At 44.1% G+C, this 19,958-nt stretch overlaps 1 protein-coding gene across 1 annotated transcript in view; it reads right to left on the reverse strand.

The window, feature by feature from the left end:
* Positions 1–19,958, reverse strand: part of LOC110536036 (uncharacterized) — a 141,207-nt gene that overhangs the window by 39,323 nt on the left and 81,926 nt on the right. The window contains exons 5-6 of the mRNA XM_021621582.3: positions 4,269–4,430; positions 1,578–1,688 (exon numbers count right to left, since the gene is read on the reverse strand). Of these exons, the coding sequence (XP_021477257.3) occupies positions 1,578–1,688; positions 4,269–4,430 (273 nt within the window). The remainder of the gene's footprint in view (positions 1–1,577; positions 1,689–4,268; positions 4,431–19,958) is intronic.

Below are 19,958 nucleotides of genomic sequence, written 5' to 3' on the forward strand. Positions count from 1 at the left end.
TGGGCGCGAACCCAGGGACTCTGATGGCACAGCTGGCGCTGCAGTACAGCGCCCTTAACCACTGCGCCACCCGGGACACCATGATTCATCCGTGAAGAGCACACTTCTCCAGCGTGCCAGTGGACATTGAAGATGAGCAATTGCCCACTGAAGTCTGTTACGACACCGAACTGCAGTCAGGTAAAGACCCTGGTGAGGACGAGGAGAATGCAGATGAGCTTCCCTTAGACGGTTTCTGATAGTTTGTGTAGAAATTCTTCAAACCAACAGTTTCATCGGCTGTCTGGGTGGCTGGTCTCAGATCATCCCGCCGGTGAAGAAGTTGGATGTGGAGGTCTTTGGCTGGTGTGGTTACACGTGGTCTGTGGTTGTGAGTCCGGTTAGACTTACTGCCAAATTCTCTAAAACAACGTTGGTGTCACAATGTGCGCAACTGGTTGATGCCAAAGGAAAACAGCGATAATGCCCAAAGTACACAAATGGTACAATAAACAGAACATACGGGTCAAACACATTCCCGGCGCAAACCAGCCTGATGCGAACCACACGTAACAAACAAACAATTCCACACACAGACATGGGGGGAACAGAGGGTAATATACATTTAGTCAGATGAGGGAATGTGAACCAGGTGTGCGGAAAACCAAGACAAAACAAATGGAAAATGAAAGGTGGAGCGGCGATGGCTAGAAGACCGGTGAAGTCGACAGCCGAACGCCGACCGAACAAGGAGAGGGACCGACTTCGGCGGAAGTCGTGACAGTGGAGGCAGCTTCTGGTAGAGAAATTCACTTTATATTATCTGGCAATAGATAATAGTGGATATTCCTGCAGTCAGCATGCCGATTGCATCTGTGGCATTGTGTTGAGTGACAAAACTGCACATTTTAGAGTGGCCTTTGATAACCCCCAGCACATATATATTTATATATATATATATTTTTTGTGTGTGTGTATATATATATATATATAAAACACTACCCTCATCCGGTAATTGGATAAAACTAATGGACAACAATACTTAAGCTTCTACTTCCAGCTAATACATAGTATACAGTATACCTTTTACAGACACGGTACACGGACATGGTGATTGTACATTCGTCATCTCTTTATTATTATTATTTTTATTTTATTCCACCCTTCAGCAACCTTCAACCCCTCCCATCTATCAAAACAACATTTCAGCTACCTTCAACCCCTCCCATCTATCAAAACAACATTTCAGCTACCTTCAACCCCTCCCGTCTATCAAAACAACATTTCAGCTACCTTCAACCCCTCCCGTCTATCAAAACAAGTGATCTAATGATTCTGTCTCTTCACAGCAAAATCTGCAGAGCTGTGATGGTTGTATCCCCCATATATTCATAACATTCTATTTTTTTGGCAATAATCTTCTATAGTAATTTAAATTTAAAAACTCAAAGTTTTGAATTCAGCGTTGTTTTATGTATCAGTTTTGTATCAGTTCAACCCTGTGCCATAGAATCGGCACATCAAAAATCTCTTCCCGGCTTTTTTGCAACAGGTATGCCACAACTGTAAATATGTTGGTCAATAAATGGAAGGCCTACCTTTCTATGCACATGTTGCTCTTTGGCGGAGTGGATCTTGACGTGTTTGCGTAGAGAGCTGGGGTCTGTGTAGCGTTTGGTGCAGCCAGGGATCTGACATGCGTACGGTTTCTATAGAACATGACAAATATATGATAAGTACATGATAAGTATATGATTCAAAGCAACTATTTATTCTATAATAACAGCGCAATGAAACCCACAACCACGAGTCAAAGAAACCTAACATTGCTATATTGATTCATATAAAACCACAAGAACATGTATGTATTAGGCATTTGATTATTTTGCAAAATAATACGAAAAAAAAATCAAGAACAAAAATGCAGACACAACAGGAATGAAATCTGATGAAATAAGAAAGCAAAAATAGACTCCTACCTTTCAGCTGAGAATACACAGAGTAACTGAAGAAATTGAAGGCAAGAGAAGGAATAAGAAAGAGAAGAGAAAATTCGAAGGAGTTCAGTTTTTCTCCATTTTTGAAGTAGCCTACTACAAGAAACCAAAAATAAAGCATAATTTCAGTGCTCCAAAGATGACATTCTTTATAAGGTTTATAAAGGTCTAGTAAAGTTAAAGTGCAAACTGCACCAAAATATGTGAGGGGCACTAAACGTGATCACCAAAGCAACATCACTACAGCAGTGTCATTACATGTTCTCATCTTCACACAATATTAGCAAAGAAAATACTGCATGTAGCCCCTTGATAGAGATTTTCCCCTTGTTTTTTCTCTCTCTGTACAGTGGAATATAAGGCAGCCTTTAAAGTGAAAGGCGATACGCCTCTTTATTAGCTCTCTGTTCGTACCTCGCTTTTTTCGGTAAATAACACGTTATTCCAAGCCGCTCTCAGCACCACTAATCTCCGTCCTGTTTGTTATTCCTACGCAACGCTGCCCCAACACAGACCCACAAGTGGAGAAAAGAGCGAGAGAGAAAAAAACAAGAAAACTTCTGTCTAGTATAAATATCATTACAGTTTAACATTATTTTTTCACTAAAGTGCGTTTGGCAGGGTGGCAGGCGGCGAAATTAGACTCTCCGCAGGGCGCTAATGCGCGGCCATCAGCTTCTGGGATGGCTGTGTAATTGGCAGTGTGTATACATACATACGGTAGTGAGGCTGGGTGGCTCAAGGCTGGCTGAGGCCTGTGGACTCTGATCCAGTAAGACGTTGGAGGAGTGACAGACAGGACAAGTGAGTAGTGGCTGACTCAGGCGTTCCTTTCCTTTATACACAGCCATTGCTTTCCCCTCTGTAGCAGAGAGACAAGTCTGAGGCAGAACACTCCCCTCTAAACTAACGGCTGGTTATTTGACTTACCGTGACTCGCGTCAGACTAATGCCGCGTTCAGAACAACTGGGAACTCGGGAAAAAAACGAGGTCAAATCATAACGTCAGTGATCTTAAGGTCGGAAAGTCAGAGCTCTAGAAAGAGGCCTGATTTCCCAACTAGGAATTCTGAGTTGGATGACCGTTCAAAACAAATCGTTTTTTTCCCCAAGCTCCCAGTTGTTCTGAACGCGGCATAATGCAAGGGATATTTAAATGATGCGTAGCCTGTCGTGCCACCGGAGGGAAGGAGTGTGGGGTGATTGAGAATGGCGTGTAACTCACTGATTGAGGTTTCAATCATTTGTATTTTTATTTCACCTTTATTTAACCAGATGGGCTAGTTGAGAACAAGTTCTCATTTACAACTGCGACCTGGCCAAGATAAAGCAAAGCAGTGCGACACAAACAACAACACAGTTACACATGGAATAAACAAACATACAGTCAATAATACAATAGAAAGAGTATATATACAGTGTGTGCAAATGAGGTAGGATAAGGAAGGTAAGGCAATAAGTAGGCCATAGTTGCGAAATAATTGCAATATAGCAATTAAACACTGGAGATATAGATGTGCAGAAGATGAATGTGCAAGTAGAACTGTGATACTGTCAAGAGATGGAAACGGGTAATAAGCTTGGTAATAGGCACCAACGCTTTAATGTGTACAATTCTTCCAATGATGTGAGTAGCAGCATCAAATATCCTAAACCAAAAAGTTTGATACTACTGTACGGATGCCTCAACATACACTCTAACCAGGGTTGGACATGTGGTGCTCGGCACTTCTATAACAAACCAGATCACCTCTTGCCCTTTGTGCTGTTGTTTATGCCCAAAATGTTTGTACCATGTTTTGTGCTGCTACCATGTTGTGCTGCTGCTATGTTGTGTTGCTACCATGTTGTTGTCATGTTGTGTTGCTATTATGCTGTGTTTTCATGTGTTACTGCCATGCTATGTTGTTGTCTTAGGTCTCTCTTTATGTAGTATTGTGGTGTCTCTTGTCATGAGTGTGTTTTGTCCCATTTTTTACTGGATTTTATATTTTAATCCCAGCCCACGTCCCCACAACTGGCCTTTTGCCTTTTGGTAGGCCATCATTGTAAATAAGAATTTGTTCTTAACTGACTTGCCTAGTTAAATAAAGGTAAAATATATATTTTTTAGAGAGTTCAAACATCAACATCACCCCATTCCACTTCTTTTAGGGCACCTGTAAGTGTTCATGACTGGATAGAACCATGACTCTAACCCTTTCTAATAGACATGATCTATGATCTACAGCAGAGAGGCCGTGGGAGTAGAGGAGAGTAGAACCAGTGGAGACTGTCTCCATGTGTGCTGACCGTGTCTAGGTGAGTACGCTGGTGCTTGGCCCGGTCGCTGGAGTTGCTGAAAGCTTTCTGGCAGCCGGGGTGCTGGCACAGGTAGGGCTTCTCCCCCGTGTGGCTCCGTAGATGTATCTTCAGGTTCTCCAGGCGGGAAAAGGCCTTGTTGCAGCCCTCAAACTGTTAGGAGAGGATAGATGGATAGACACACACACGAGAACATGCACACACACAAACACACACACACACACAAGCAGGAAAACACAGAGAGAAAGAGACAGAGTGAGAGGAAGAGAGGGAGAGAGGGGATGAGAGACAGGGGAAGAAAAGTAGATCAATATGAGATGAAGGCGGTACAGTACAGTAGTACAGTAAACAGTAGTAAAGTACAGTAAAGTACAGTAAACAGTGGTACAGTACAGTACATTATAGTACAGTAAACAGTGGTACAGTACAGTAAACAGTGGTACAGTACAGTACATTATAGTACAGTAAACAGTGTTACAGTACAGTAAACAGTGGTACAGTACAGTACAGTGGTACAGTACAGTACAATATAGTACAGTAAACAGTGGTAGAGTACAGTAAACAGTAGTACAGTAAACAGTGGTACAGTACAGTACATTATAGTACAGTAAACTGTGGTACAGTACAATAAACTGTGGTACAGTATAGTAAACAGCAGTCCATTACAGTACAGTAAACAGCAGTACATTACAGTACAGTAAACCATGGTACAGACATGCCACAAGAGGTTTCTTAACAGTCCCCAAGTCCAGAACAGACTATGGGAGTACACAGTACTACATAGAGCCATGACTACATGGAACTCTATTCCACATCAAGTAACTGACGCAAGCAGTAAAATTTGATTTAAAAAACAGATAAAAAACACCTTATGGAACAGCGGGGACTGTGAAGCCTCACAAACATTGGCACAGACACATACACACACACACACACACACACACACACACACACACACACACACACACACGATAACATACTCACTATACATACACATGGATTTAGTACTGTAGATATGTGGTAGTGGTGGAGTAGGGGCCTGAGGGAACATAGTGTGTTGTGAAATCTGTGAATGTATTGTAATGTTTTAAAATTGTATAAACGGCCTTAATTTTGCTGGATCCCAGGAAGAGTAGCTGCTGCTTTGGCAGCAGCTAATGGGAATCCATAATAAATACAATACAATACAATACAACACAGTACAGTACAGTACAGTAAACAGAGGTACAGTATAGTAAACAGTAGAACAGTACAGTACAGTAAACAGTAGTACAGTATAGTAAACAGTAGAACAGTACAGTACAGTAAACAGTAGTACAGTATAGTAAACAGTAGAACAGTACAGTACAGTACAGTAAACAGTGGTACAGTACAGTAAACAGTAGTACAGTACAGTAAACAGTAGTACAGTACATGATAGTACAGTAAACAGTGGTACAGTACAGTAAACAGTAGTACAGTACAGTAAACAATGGTACAGTACATTATAGTACAGTAAACAGTAGTACAGTACAGTAAACAATCGTACAGTACAGTAAACAGTCTACAGTACATTATAGTTCAGTAAACAGTAGTATAGTACAGTACAGTAAACAATGGTACAGTACAGTAAACAGTGGTACAGTACATTATAGTACAGTAAACAGTAGAACAGTGCAGTAAACAGTAGAACAGTACAGTACAGTAAACAGTAGCACAGTAGAGTAAACAATGGTACAGTTCAGTAAACAGTGGTACAGCACATTAAACAGTAGTACAGTGCAATACAGTACAGTAAACAGTGGTACAGCACATTAAACAGTAATACAGTGCAGTACAGCACAGTAAACAGTGGTATCGTAAACACTGCTAAAGTACAGTAGACATATCCCGCTCGGTTAATCCACCTTAACTATTCACAGTGACACGCGGCAATGGTCAGCCTGACATCAATATCAGTCAAGGCTGCCATGGATGGCCCACACAATGTGAGGCTTTGGAGCCACTGAGGAGCATTGCATCAGGGCCCTTTCCTGTACAATCACTTACCTGTTACCTTAGCTGAGGGCTTTGACGGCCCCTAACCCTAACCTATTACTCAATCTGAGGGCTCTACTGGCCCCGCCTACCTCTGCCGGCCCCACCTACCCGATCAGGGGTGAAAAAAGTACACACACACACACACACACACACACACACACACACGTTGTGTGTGCATGTATGTGTGTGCACGTGCACTGGGGAAGGTTGCGGAGTGTTGGGTTACACCCAAGGAGAGAGACACCATTCTTCTAATGGGACTTCAGTCCTGATCTGGGCTCAACGTTCTTACATGGGCTCTTCTATTCACTCACAGCTAGGACAGACAGGGCCCTACAGTATATTCACAGCTAGGAAAGAAAGCGACCTCTATTCACAGCTAGGAAAGACAGGACCCTCTATTCACAGCTAGGACAGACAGGTCCCTCTATTCACTCACAGCTAGGGCTGTTGCGGTAACCGTATTACCGCCACACCGGAGGTCACAAGTTATGAAGGCAGTCAAATTCTACGTGACTGTTTAGTCACGGTAATTAGGCTTCTCCAAGTTCTGATGCTGCTGATGGTCATTAGTAGTCTCCCAAACGTGCTAACTGCCTGGTACTCAGCACTCTATTGTCCTTCTAATCACTCTGACATCAATGCAAATGTAATCGAAATCTAATCAAACACTTCATTAGAGCCCATGAGCTCATGTTGTATAACATTTCTATAGGCTATGCGATTGCCCGAGAAAACAGAGTGATGGTCTCTACTAAAAAGAGGAGGAGACCATGAGCTTTCTATAGATTAGGCCTACTATATTTATTTCTCAACTTTTCTAATATTAAGCACATTGTGTACCTTTACAACAGGAGTATAGCCTACCTGGTTGGCATGAAAATGAACCACGGGAAAAGCATTCTCCATTCACTATTTAAGTGCATAGATGACATGCATTTTTTCCCCTGCCCCTGTTTCGAGACAGGTGCATGATAATGGTCCATTCTAAATCAAAACAAATTTCACACATTTATTATTTAGTATATGGTAAAGACAGGATTAAATCAACAATAGTCTGATGGGGACAATATTAGCCTATAATTTGTGAATGATATATTATCACTTGTGAATGATGCCCAGCATAAGAAACAGACTATTTTTTGCGCCTTTTCGAATCATAGTCGCACACCTCATGTAGCCTAACCCATAGGCCTATATGTTTTCAAATCAAATCAAATGTTATTGGTCACATACACATATTTAGCAGATGTTATTGCATGTGTAGTGAAAGGCTTGTGTTCCTAGCTCGAACAGTGCAGTAATATCTAACAATTCATAACAATACACACAAATCTAAAGTAAAAGAATATAGTTAAATATTAGGATGAGCAATGTCGGATTGGCATTGACTTAAATACAGTAGAATTGAGTACAGTAAATAAATATGAAATGAGTAAAGCAGTATGTAAACACTATTAAATTGACTAGTGTTCCATTATTAAAGTGACCAGTGATTCTATGTACAGTACCAGTCAAAAGTTTGGGCACACCTACTCATTCAAGGGTCTTTATTTTTACTATTTTCTACATCGTAAAGTAATAGTGAAGACATCAAAACTATGAAATAACACATATTGAATCATGTTGTACCCAAAAAAGTGTTAAACAAATCAAAATATATTTTATACTTGAGATTCTTCAAAGTAGCCACCTTTGCCTTGATGACAGCTTTGCACACTCTTGACATTGTCTCAACCAGCTTCACCTGGAATGCTTTTCCAACCGTCTTGAAGGAGTTCCCATATATGCTGAGCACTTGTTGGCTGCTTTTCCTTCACTCTGCGGTCCGACTCATCCCAAACCATCTGAATTTGGTTGAGGTCGGGGGATTGTGGAGGCCAGGTCATCTGATGCAGCACTCCATCACTCTCCTTCTTGGTCAAATAGCCCTTACACAGTTCCCACTGTGAAGCTTTTAGGAGAAAGTGTGATGGTGCTTTGCTGGTGACACTGTCAGTGATTTATTTAGAATTCAAGGTACACTTAACCAACATGGCTACTGCAGCATTCTGCAGCAATTCGCCATCCCATCTGGTTTGCGCTTAGTGGGACTATCATTTATTTTTCAACAGGACAATGACCCAACATACCTCCCCCTCCATGCTTCACAGTGGGAACAACAGACGTGGAGGTCATCCATTCACCTACTCTCACAAAGACACGGCGGTTGGAACCAAAATTCTCAAATTTGGACTCATCAGACCAAAGGACAGATTTCCACCGGTCTAATGTCCATTGCGTGTGTTTCTTGGCCCAAACACATCTCTTAATCTTATTGGTGTACTTTAGTAGTGGTTTCTTTGCAGCAATTCGACCATGAAGGCCTGAGTCATGTAGTCTCCTCTGAACAGTTGATGTTGAGATGTGTCTGTTACTTGAACTCAGTGAAGCATTTATTTGGGCTACAATCTGAGGTGCAGTTAACTCGAATGAATTTATCCTCTGCAGCAGAGGTAACTCTCGGGTCTTCCTTTCCTATGGTGGTCCTCATGAGAACCAGTTTCATCATAGGGCTTGATGTTTTTTGCGACTGCACTTGAAGAAACTTTCAAAGGTCTTGACATTTTCCGGATTGACTGACCTTCATGTCTTAAAGTAATGATGGACTGTCATTTGTCTTTGCTTTTCTTGACATAATATAGACTTGTTATTTTACCAAATAGTGCTATCTTCTATGTACCACCCCTACATTGTCACAACACCTAATTGGCTCAAACACATAGAAAGGGAAAGAAATTCCACAAATGAACTTTTAACAAAGAACACCTGTTAATTTAAATGCATTCCAGGTGACCACCTCATGAAGCTGTTTGAGAGAATGCCAAGCTTGCGCAAAGCTGTCATCAAGGCAAAGTGTGGATACTTTAAAGAATCTCAAATATAAAATATATTTTGATTTGTTTCAAACTTTTTTGGTTACTACATGATTCCATATGTGTTCTTTCACTATTTTTCTACAATGAAAATGAGTGGGTGAATGAGTGGGTGTGTCCAGACTTTTGACCAGCAATGTGTATAGGGCAGCAGCCTCTAAGGTGCAGGGTTGAATAACCAGGTGGTAGCCGGCTAGTGATGGCTACTTAACATTCTGATGGCCTTAAGATGGAAGCTGTTTGTCAGTCTCTTCTCCCAGCTTTGATGCACCTGTACTGACCTAACCTTCTGGATGATAGCGGGGTAAACAGGTCATGGCTCGGGTGGTTGATATCCTTGATGATCTTTTTGGACTTCCTGTGACATCGGGTGCTATAGGTGTCCTGGAGAGCAGGCAGTGTACCCCCCTGTGTTGCATTGGGCAGCCAGACAAGATGCTCTCAATTGTGCATCTGTAAAGGTTTGTGAGGGTCTTAGGGGCCAAGACAAATTTCTTCAGCTTCCTGATGTTGAAGAGACGCTCTTGCGCCTTTTTCAGAACACTGTCTGTGTGGGTGGACCATTTCAGATCATCAGTGATGTGTATGCTGAGGAACTTTACGTTTTTCACCTTCTCCACTGCGGTCCCGTCGATGTGGATAGCTGCGTGCGCTCTCTGCTTTTTCCTGATGACCACGATCAGCTCCTTCGTTTTGTTGATGTTGAGGGAGAGGTTATTTTCCTGACACCACTCCGCCCTCACCTCCTCCCCTGTAGGATGTCTGATTATTGTTGGTAATCAGGCCTACAACTGTTGTGTTGTCTGCAAACCTGATGATTGAGTTGGAGGCATGCGTGGCCAAGCAGTCATGGGTGAACAGGCAGTACAGGAGGAGGATAAGCACGCACCCTTGTGGGGCCCCTGTGTTGAGAATCAGCAAAGTAGAGGTGTTGTTTCCTACCTTCACCGCCTGGGGGCGGCCCATCAGGAAGTCCAGGACCCAGTTGCACAGGGCGGGGTTCATAGCCAGGGCCCCAAGCTTAATGATGCGTTTGGAGGATACTATGGTGTTGAAGGCTGAGCAATAGTCAATGAACAGCATTCTTACATAGGTATTCCTCTTGTCCATATGGGATAGGGCAGTGTGCAGTGAGATTGCATCATCTGTGGATCTATTGGGGCGGTATGAAAATTGAAGTGGGTCAAGAGTGTCAGGTAAGGTAGAGATGATATGATCCTTAAACAGCCTCTAAAATCACTTCATGATGACAGAAGTGAGTGCTATGTGGCGATAGGTTTTGATAAGGTTTGTATCACAACTAAAGTGGCCAAATAACTTCAAAAAATTAAGCACTTTAAGTTTCAAATTCGGGAAGATCATTTTCACCATAAAAATGCACCTTTATAATTAAAACATTACATGCATAATCGCATTTGCAGTCACTTCCTGCTAATGGAACTTCCGTGCTTAATGTACTGCTATGTGCGCATTGCTGCGCTGGTAATGTGAAGAAAAAGCCTAATAGTTTATTCACATTTTAAGGTAAACATCTGTTGTGTCAGCAACATTTACCCCCCAAAAGGTTGGATGCTAGTGGTTGTATTAATCTGGGATCTATCGCATGACACAACTGTCCCAGACTATGTTTGGAATATTTATTTCTTGCACAGAATAGAATAGGTCAACTTTTGTACTATGGGGGATAGTAGATTGACATAGGCTAGTGCTTCTGCTGTTCGTTAGGCCTACTCGTCTTGTTGGCTGACGAAAAGTAAATGTGTACAGTTCTTCCAATATCTTCAATATGCACCTTGGAATTGGATAAGGATGCGCACAGTTGCGTCCCCGATGTGTCTGTCTTCACTTGTAGCCTGTGAGAAAGACTCTATCACCAGATGGAGAGCCATGAGAGTGAGATGCGCTTCGAAGCCTGTAGCACTCAGGGAGAAGGGCACAACGCAACACTCCAGACCAAGGGCACAACAGGCACTGGCCGCAAAATGTTTTTTTTTTCAGGTGCATTACAGTAACAAAGGGGATGCTGCTGTGAAATTTGAGGAATTATCAAGTGCTTGTCAAATTGTGAATGAGAGACTGATGAAGTGTGTACAGCCTGTGCAATAAACAAAGCAGAGCTCATGCCTTTCAAATGACTTTTTTCAAATCATCATTAGAGTCGCATCATGCAGCCTTACAATATATAACAATTATATATAAATTATATATAGCCCAACGTTTGTAGAACAACGAAAGTTAAAATAATATCTTTAAAACAGTATCACACCCGGCCATGATTGGAGTCCCATGGGGGCACATTTGGCCCAGCTTCGTCCTGGTTTGGCCAGGGTAGGCCGTCATTGTAAATAAGAATTTGTTCTTAACTGACTTGCCTAGTTAAATAAAAGTTAAATAAAATGTATTAAGTATATAGGAGCACCTATTTCTTTGTTAACCTCTCAACACAGAATAACAGCATGTGCACACTCCCTCAAATCATTTGGAGAACATATCCTTTCTATTTTATTCAGCTTTGTTCAATTGTATTCTTCACACTATTAAATAATATAAAATAATGCCACAGAATTCTAAGCAAATCTTGTCTGCTAAATGAACTCGTGTAGCCCACAGCCATTTGGCATAGCCACATAAGGACCTCACATAAGGACAACTCAGAGTATGCTATTCTGTTCTTCTGAAATAGACTACATTTTCTTCATATCATGCTTCTTTGGACCTGTCTAAAATAAATACATGGATTTATTGTGAAGGTGTAGGCGATATTACATGGATTTATTTGATTTCTTAAAATGTAGATGTTCCAAAGGTCTGTGTCAGTGGCTTGTAGACTATGTGTGGAAGCTATGAAATGCTAAACGGACTTATATTCACTCACATCTAGGACAGACAGGACACCATATTCACAGCTAGGACAGGCAGGGCCCTCTATTCACATCTAGGACAGACAGGATCCTCTATTCACATCTAGGACAGACAGGATTCTCTATTCACATCTAGAAAAGACAGGACACCATATTCACAGCTAGTACAGACAGGATCCTCTATTCACAGCTAGGACAGACAGGATCCTCTATTCACAGCTAGGACAGACATGATCCTCCATTCACAGCTAGGGCAGACAGGATCCTCTATTCACAGCTAGGGCAGACAGGACACCATATTCACAGCTAGGACAGACAGGATCCTCTATTCACAGCTAGGGCAGACAGGATCCTCTATTCACAGCTAGGGCAGACAGGATCCTCTATTCACAGCTAGGGCAGACAGGACACCATATTCACAGCTAGGACAGACAGGATCCTCTATTCACAGCTAGGGCAGACATGATCCTCTATTCACAGCTAGGGCAGACAGGATCCTCTATTCACAGCTAGGGCAGACAGGATCCTCTATTCACAGCTAGGGCGGACAGGACACCATATTCACAGCTAGGACAGACAGGATCCTCTATTCACAGCTAGGGCAGACAGGATCCTCTATTCACAGCTAGGGCAGACAGGATCCTCTATTCACAGCTAGGGCAGACAGGACACCATATTCACAGCTAGGACAGACAGGATCCTCTATTCACAGCTAGGGCAGACAGGATCCTCTATTCACAGCTAGGGCAGACAGGACACCATATTCACAGCTAGGGCAGACAGGATCCTCTATTCACAGCTAGGGCAGACAGGATCCTCTATTCACAGCTAGGGCAGACATGATCCTCTATTCACAGCTAGGGCAGACATGATCCTCTATTCACAGCTAGGGCAGACAGGATCCTCTATTCACAGCTACGGCAGACAGGATCCTCTATTCACAGCTACGGCAGACAGGACACCATATTCACAGCTAGGACAGACAGGATCCTCTATTCACAGCTAGGGCAGACAGGATCCTCTATTCACAGCTACGGCAGACAGGATCCTCTATTCACAGCTACGGCAGACAGGACACCATATTCACAGCTAGGAAAGACAGGATCCTCTATTCACAGCTAGGGCAGACAGGATCCTCTATTCACAGCTAGGGCAGACAGGATCCTCTATTCACAGCTAGGGCAGACAGGACACCATATTCACAGCTATGACAGACATGATCCTCTATTCACAGCTAGGGCCGACAGGATCCTCTATTCACAGCTAGGGCGGACAGGACACCATATTCACAGCTAGGACAGGCAGGGCTCTCTACTCACAGGCCCTGATCCATTTAATAAGGGAGAAACCTAAGCCTGCCATGTAGAGGTGGGTCGAATGACCTGGTTTGTGTGTGTGTGTGTGTGTGTGTGTGTGTGTGTGTGTGTGTGTGTGTGTGTGTGTGTGTGTGTGTGTGTGTGTCTGTGTGTGTGTGTGTGTCTGTGTGTGTGTGTGTGTGTGTAAGCGCTTTAAGCAGTCCACTCATCACAACAGAAACATGAGTCTCTATGGGGATGCTTAGAGCTGATGACTATGTGAGTCAGATGAGACCAAGGAATCTTCTGGTCTTATATGTTGATGTTTGGATAGCAGGATCGTTTGTAAGTGCTTGAGGATCCTCTATGTCACGTACGAAGGGACACACATGAACACACACACACATACACACAAACATACACAGTGTGGCAGTCAATCGCAATGCAGAGTGGGAAAGGAAACATTTCCCACAGAAACAGAGAACCAATGTCACACGATCTGGTATGTAGTGTACGGTATAGTGTACATGTAGTGCACACTACATTTCACCATGTCATGAGATGGGTGGTCCATGATGCCCAGCCCACCCTGCTGCATCAACACAGGGCAGAGAAGTGTGCCTGCTCAGGCCCCCTCGACCTGAGGGCTTGGAAAACATCTAAAAGTGTCAGACCATACAATACAAACTGGAACTGTATTATTCTAGAGGCAGGGTCATCAAAATGTATAGGACTGAAAAGAGGAGGTGGAGTTTTAATCAAATCCCAGAGAAGAAGCCGTCTATACTGGCATGCCAGTCCTGACAGATATGTACCATGCTGACTCTTGAAATATGGGTCAGAACGATTGAGTTTAAAAACGAATACAGCCCTTATTGACGGGCCAAATGTATGTATTTATGTAGACGGGACATAATCAGTCTCTTATCGCTTTCTTAAGCGTAATACGAATACTAAATTAGAGTTATGGGTCTCTGGAGAAAGGTGTGATAATCGTGTAGAGGCGGCTGTTAGCGCACAAGGTCGGCTGGCAGTGAGTCACTGCCAGTGTCCCAAATGGCAGCCTATTTCCTACATAGTGCAGTAGCAGGGGCCCCTACTACCACCGCTGGGCATTGGCACATTATTCACAAGACATTGGTTTACTGACTCAGAGCATTTACTGTGCATGGTCTAGTAGCTTGCTGAGAAGACGTTGTCTAAAGCAACACTGGCTTGGGTTGAAGTTGTATAGCATAATTTTCTGTCGTGTGAGAGCTTTCAGAGCTATTTTATAAGGAGCGAAAATAAATAACACATCATTTTGTTATTTATTTTTCAGAAAAATGGATGGGCATAGAAGTAAAATAGGAGGACACGGAGGGAGGTATGTGTGGGGAGGCCTGGAGCCAGCCCGAGGTGTGGAAACCACAGAGCTTCAGCTTCTCCTGAACACACCTTTGATATTATTATTTGTGAAAACAGTTTAGACGCTAATCACATTAATTGCTTTAAACATGTTTGGCTTTCCCCTCTGAATGGTTGGTTCTAAGGTAAACAGGCTCGATAAGCACACGAAGGGAGCGAGTGAGCAGGGCCTGAGCCACGTTTGACACCATCCCACAGGACTGCTTGGGCAGCTCTGTAAACATTGGGGTGACGGGGGGGTTCTGACATGGCTGAGGGGCCGGCAGTCAATCACAGCAGACATCTTATGGGCCCAGAGAACTGGGCTGTGGAGTTGCAGCGCACCTGAGGCCTTCATGGGAAATGACTCCTGACTGGCAGAGAGTAGCCCAAACAGTTGGCCACCTAAATGGCCACAGTGTATCGGTAACCTCCAAAAGAGAGCTCATTAGAAAGAGCCAGGCTGAATATGCTGGAGAGGATCGAAACAAACTGCCCGTTTATTACGCCACGTTGGAGATGAAAAAAGCTGGCGCTGACAACATCTCAGACAGGATTCTGATAGAAATCCTTGAGAAAGAGGTGGAGAAATAGAGAGGGAGAAAGAGATTAAACAAAGAGTTTTCTCAAGAGGTTCACTAGGTCCGAGGTCATGTAAGCAAAGGCCTCACCTCCTCAATTAGCTTTTTGTGAGGAATAACTTTCTAAAGTTCTTTTCTCTACAGCTATAGTCTTCGATGTTGCTGCTGACATGGGGGAATCCTCCTGTTTAGCTTAGAACACCAGGACACTGTCCTGTTTCTGGCCTGCTCTCACCACCACCACCCGTTTGACTGGAGGCTTCTCAGCTTCACTAACAATGTGCACTGAGAGACAGTTCAGAGAGTGTTTTAATAAAATAAACAGAACATAATACAAAACAAGAACCACTAACAGCACACAGACAGGAAACAGAAACAATGACCCCTGGGGAAGGAACCAAAGGGAGTGACAGATATAGGGAAGGTAATCAGGGAACTGATGGAGTTCAGATGAGTCTGATGACGTGCAGGTGCGCATAACGATGGTGACAGGTGTGCGCCATAACGAGCAGCCTGGTGACCTAGAGGCCGGAGAGGGAGCACATGGGACTGTACTCCTCCCTGACGCGCGGCTCCAGCCGCAGGATGCCGACCAAGATGACGATCCTGAGGAACAGGAGCAGACCGGTCACCTCTGCTGAGGCGCGGCTGAGTCCGGCTGAGACGCAGGAGCATGGTGACCTAGTGTGCCAGAGAGCGTATACGTAACGTTACCCCTTCCCCGGCGCGTTCCCCTCCAGCCGCAGGACGCCAACCAAAGGGACAATCCCGGGGATCAGGAGCGGACTGGTCATGATGGCTCATGCGTGGGAACTTGACAGACTGGCTGCGGCAGGGGAGCCTGGCGATCCGGCTGGATCATGAGAGCTTGACGAGCCGGTGGAAGAAGGGGAGCCTGGCGATCTGGTGAAGGCATGAAAGCCCGACGAGCTGGCTGTAGCAGGGTAGCCTGGCAATCCGGCTGAGGAATGAGAGCCCGACGAGCTGGCTGTAGCAGGGTAGCCTGGCGATCCGGCTGAGGAATGAGAGCCCGACGAGCTGGCTGTAGCAGGGTAGCCTGGCGATCCGGCTGAGGCAATCTGTCTGAGGCATGAGAGCCTGGCGAACCGGTGGAAGCAGGTGAGCCTGGCGATACGGTGAAAGCATGAAAGCCCGACGAGCTGGCTGTAGCAGGGTAGCCTGGCGATCTGGCTGAGGCATGAGAGCCTATAGCGGCTCCCGAACCCGACGTCATTCCCACCGAAACAAAAATAAAAATAACAATCGCTCCTTGATGCTTCCCTTAGGTGAGGTGTCATTCTGTAACGATGTGCGCTGAGAGTTGGGGAGCAAGTTCAGGGAGTGTTTTAGTAAAATAAACACACCGTAATGCAAAAACAAGAAACACTAACAGCACAGGGAGTGTCATATATAGGGAAGGAACCAAAGGGAGTGACATATAAAGGGAAGATAATCAGGGAAGTGACGATGGTGACAGGTGTGAGCCCTAACGAGCAGCCTGTTGACCTAGAGGCCGGAGAGGGAGCACACCTGACTAATGGGAGGCTTCTCAGCATCTGACTAATGGGAGGCTTCTCAGTTTCTGACTAATGGAATGCTTCTCAGCTTCTGACTAATGGGAGGCTTCTCAGCTTCTGAGGAATGGGAGGCTTCTCAGTTTCTGACTAATGGGAGGCTTCTCAGCTTCTGACTAATGGGAGGCTTCTCAGCTTCTTACTAATGGGAGGCTTCTCAGCTTCTGAGGAATGGGAGGCTTCTCAGCTTCTGACTAATGGGAGGCTTCTACACCTGCATTGCTTGCTGTTTGGGGTTTTAGACTGGGTTTCTGTACAGCACTTTGAGATATCAGCTGATGTACGAAGGGCTATATAAATACATTTGATTTGATTTTGATTGGATTCTCAGCTTCTGACTAATGGGAGGCTTCTCAGCTTCTGACTAATGGGAGGCTTCTCAGTTTCTGACTAATGGGAGGCTTCTCAGTTTTTGACTAATGGGAGGCTTCTCAGCTTCTGAGGAATGGGAGGCTTCTCAGTTTCTGACTAATGGGAGGCTTCTCAGTTTCTGACTAATGGGAGGCTTCTCAGTTTCTGACTAATGGGAGGCTTCTCAGTTTCTGACTAATGGGAGGCTTCTCAGCTTCTGAGGAATGGGAGGCTTCTCAGCTTCTGACTAATGGGATTAAAACGTTTGGCTGCTAACTAGTATGAAATCCACTATAATTTATGTTGAGAGGGCCTTTTGTAAAAGCAATAGGTACTTCAGGCCTTAACGAGGCCCACCAGTTTTCCTCTTTGATTGGTTTTAGCTAATGCATCGAGGTTCCGTAATTGCCTAAGCTTCTAATAAAGTTAACTGATTTCCTGTGACCAAATCTGGGAATCCAACACACCACCAACCAAGAATAAAACAATGATACTGTTTACTTTTCAGTATTGTTCCATTCTGGAAAAAAAACAGGTGCTGAAAGTGTGTTTGTTTATCACAAGATGCCTTTTTATCCACTGACCGGCGAGGAAAAGCCCCACAACTTCAGGATCTGTTCGGTGGAGGCTAGAGTGGAGTGCTCAGGCTGTGGCTCGGGGAAACATGTGTGTTTAATCTGCCTACTTCCAAATGCCCCGTGGCAACTACAGCAAACACCAGAAAAACGTTATATCCGTATGATTCAACGAGACAGCTAAGGAGAGGCAGGTTTCTCATGCACTTCGTCAGGGTACCAAATTAAAGACAGCTTCCCTAAAACATTCACATTACATAGCTTACACATATCATTTCCACAGCCAAGCAGGACGTCTTTGAGCAGCCAGACTCATCTGTTGCGAATAGGGGCCCTAATTTGAATCAAAGATAGGAGCTGATTTATTTTCTCCTTTCCATTTCTCGATGCTGGATGTAGATGAATTCACACACAGTGTACTTCGTTTTTATTTTGCGTCTTTCCCCCTTATCCTCAGCTAAAACTCTCACAGCACTTGATTTATGGATGGTGAGACGTACACTAAGTACACACCAGAAGTGATTAACTAAGGCAGGACTGTTAGTGGACGAGCGCTGAGTGAGCGAGCGCTGCCGACGTGATAGCTTGCTCAGCCGATAAATTGGTGGGAGGAAGTAGTCCTGTAAATGACTCAAGAAATTGTTTCCAAACAGTCATTTTGTACTCACGCCAGCCTGCATAGTTTGGGGCAGATGAAAAATCTGTGTATGGTACCGTCTATAACAGGAAGCATTCCTATGATGACTAAATTAGGCATCCAGCATAATGACCCATCAGCCAGGGTTGCATCCCAAATAGCACCCTGTTCCCTATGTAGTGCACTACTTTTGACCAGAGCCCTATGAGCCTTGGTAAAAAGTTACAAAGGGAATAGGGTACGATTTGGGACGATTCCTAGCTCTTTTTATGTAGATCGATGAGGAACTATATGATGGATGTGTACCCTTGTTGCTATGGGAGACTGGTATGGAACTACTTTGGGAAAGTTTGGCTCCAGAATACACAGTCAAGTCAAGTCTTCATGGAAACACTTAACCTGCTGAGTTTCAGGAGCCTGCATTCACATGTGTACCAGCTTCCAGGCCCTGCATGACATTAGAGAGCTAAGATGTGATTTCCTGGTGATCGGGGCATCGCTGGGTTTGTGAAACACGGTTGAAAGAAAGAGGAAAGTGGGATCACACTCATACCATAGTATAGTACAGCCCTTCTCTCTTTCATAGAAGTGAAAAGGGAAAAGGATATGCCTTATCTGCTGATCTGTTGACCTTTACCGTTAGCGGCCGGTAGACTAGCGGTTAAGAGCATGGGGCCAGTAACCATAAAGGTTGTTGGTTCGAATCCCTGAGCTGACTAGGTAAAACATTTGTCGATCTGCCTTTGAGTATACTAAAATGTCAATGTTAGCATTCAACTGCAACTGTCCATTTCCAAGGCAAATGACCAGTTTCCACAAAAAAACAACAATATTTCTGAAATGTCAGTCCATTTGAGATTGTGAGAAGTTCAGTTGGAGGGCTTGTCTATTGGTTACAGCCAGAGTCTTACTGAGGCCATAAGACTCTGGTTAGATCAATGACCATAGGGAAAGAAAGACTGGTTTTGGATACAAAAAAATCATTTATTATCTCTACTCTTTTGAATACTCATTAGTTGAGAGGCGTTTTAAAACCTGATTATTCAGAGTTGGTGGGCCATGACTGTGTTTCATTAAGCGGTATATCTTCCTCTGATAACTGTCCTTGTGTTTACTCTGACTGCCCTAACCATTTCTAATGGCTAATTAGAGTGTATTACACAGCCCTGGTACCATGGCCATTAGTAGACAATCAAGGCATTAATTATAAACCTATTCCCCGTAACTTGAACCACGCAGAGTGGGGGTACGTCAGTGAAAATCCTAAACACGATATGTCCTTTGAGCCGGCCGCTGGAATGATGTTACTCCTAGTCTATACAGTATTGTCTATGACCGGTTTGAGAGCAGCCTCCTCTCTCCCCTCTCTGACACCCTGGGCTCAATCTGTCCAGGACTTCTCACTCACACTTGCTTCCATCCCCCCAGCGCCTCTCCCGTCCTCTCCTCACCTCTCCTCGCCTCTCCTCTCCTGTTATCTCCTGTCC

This window comes from Oncorhynchus mykiss, chromosome 1 (genome assembly GCF_057628025.1).
Source record: "Oncorhynchus mykiss isolate SJ-2025 chromosome 1, ASM5762802v1, whole genome shotgun sequence".
NCBI classification, from domain to species: domain Eukaryota; kingdom Metazoa; phylum Chordata; class Actinopteri; order Salmoniformes; family Salmonidae; genus Oncorhynchus; species Oncorhynchus mykiss.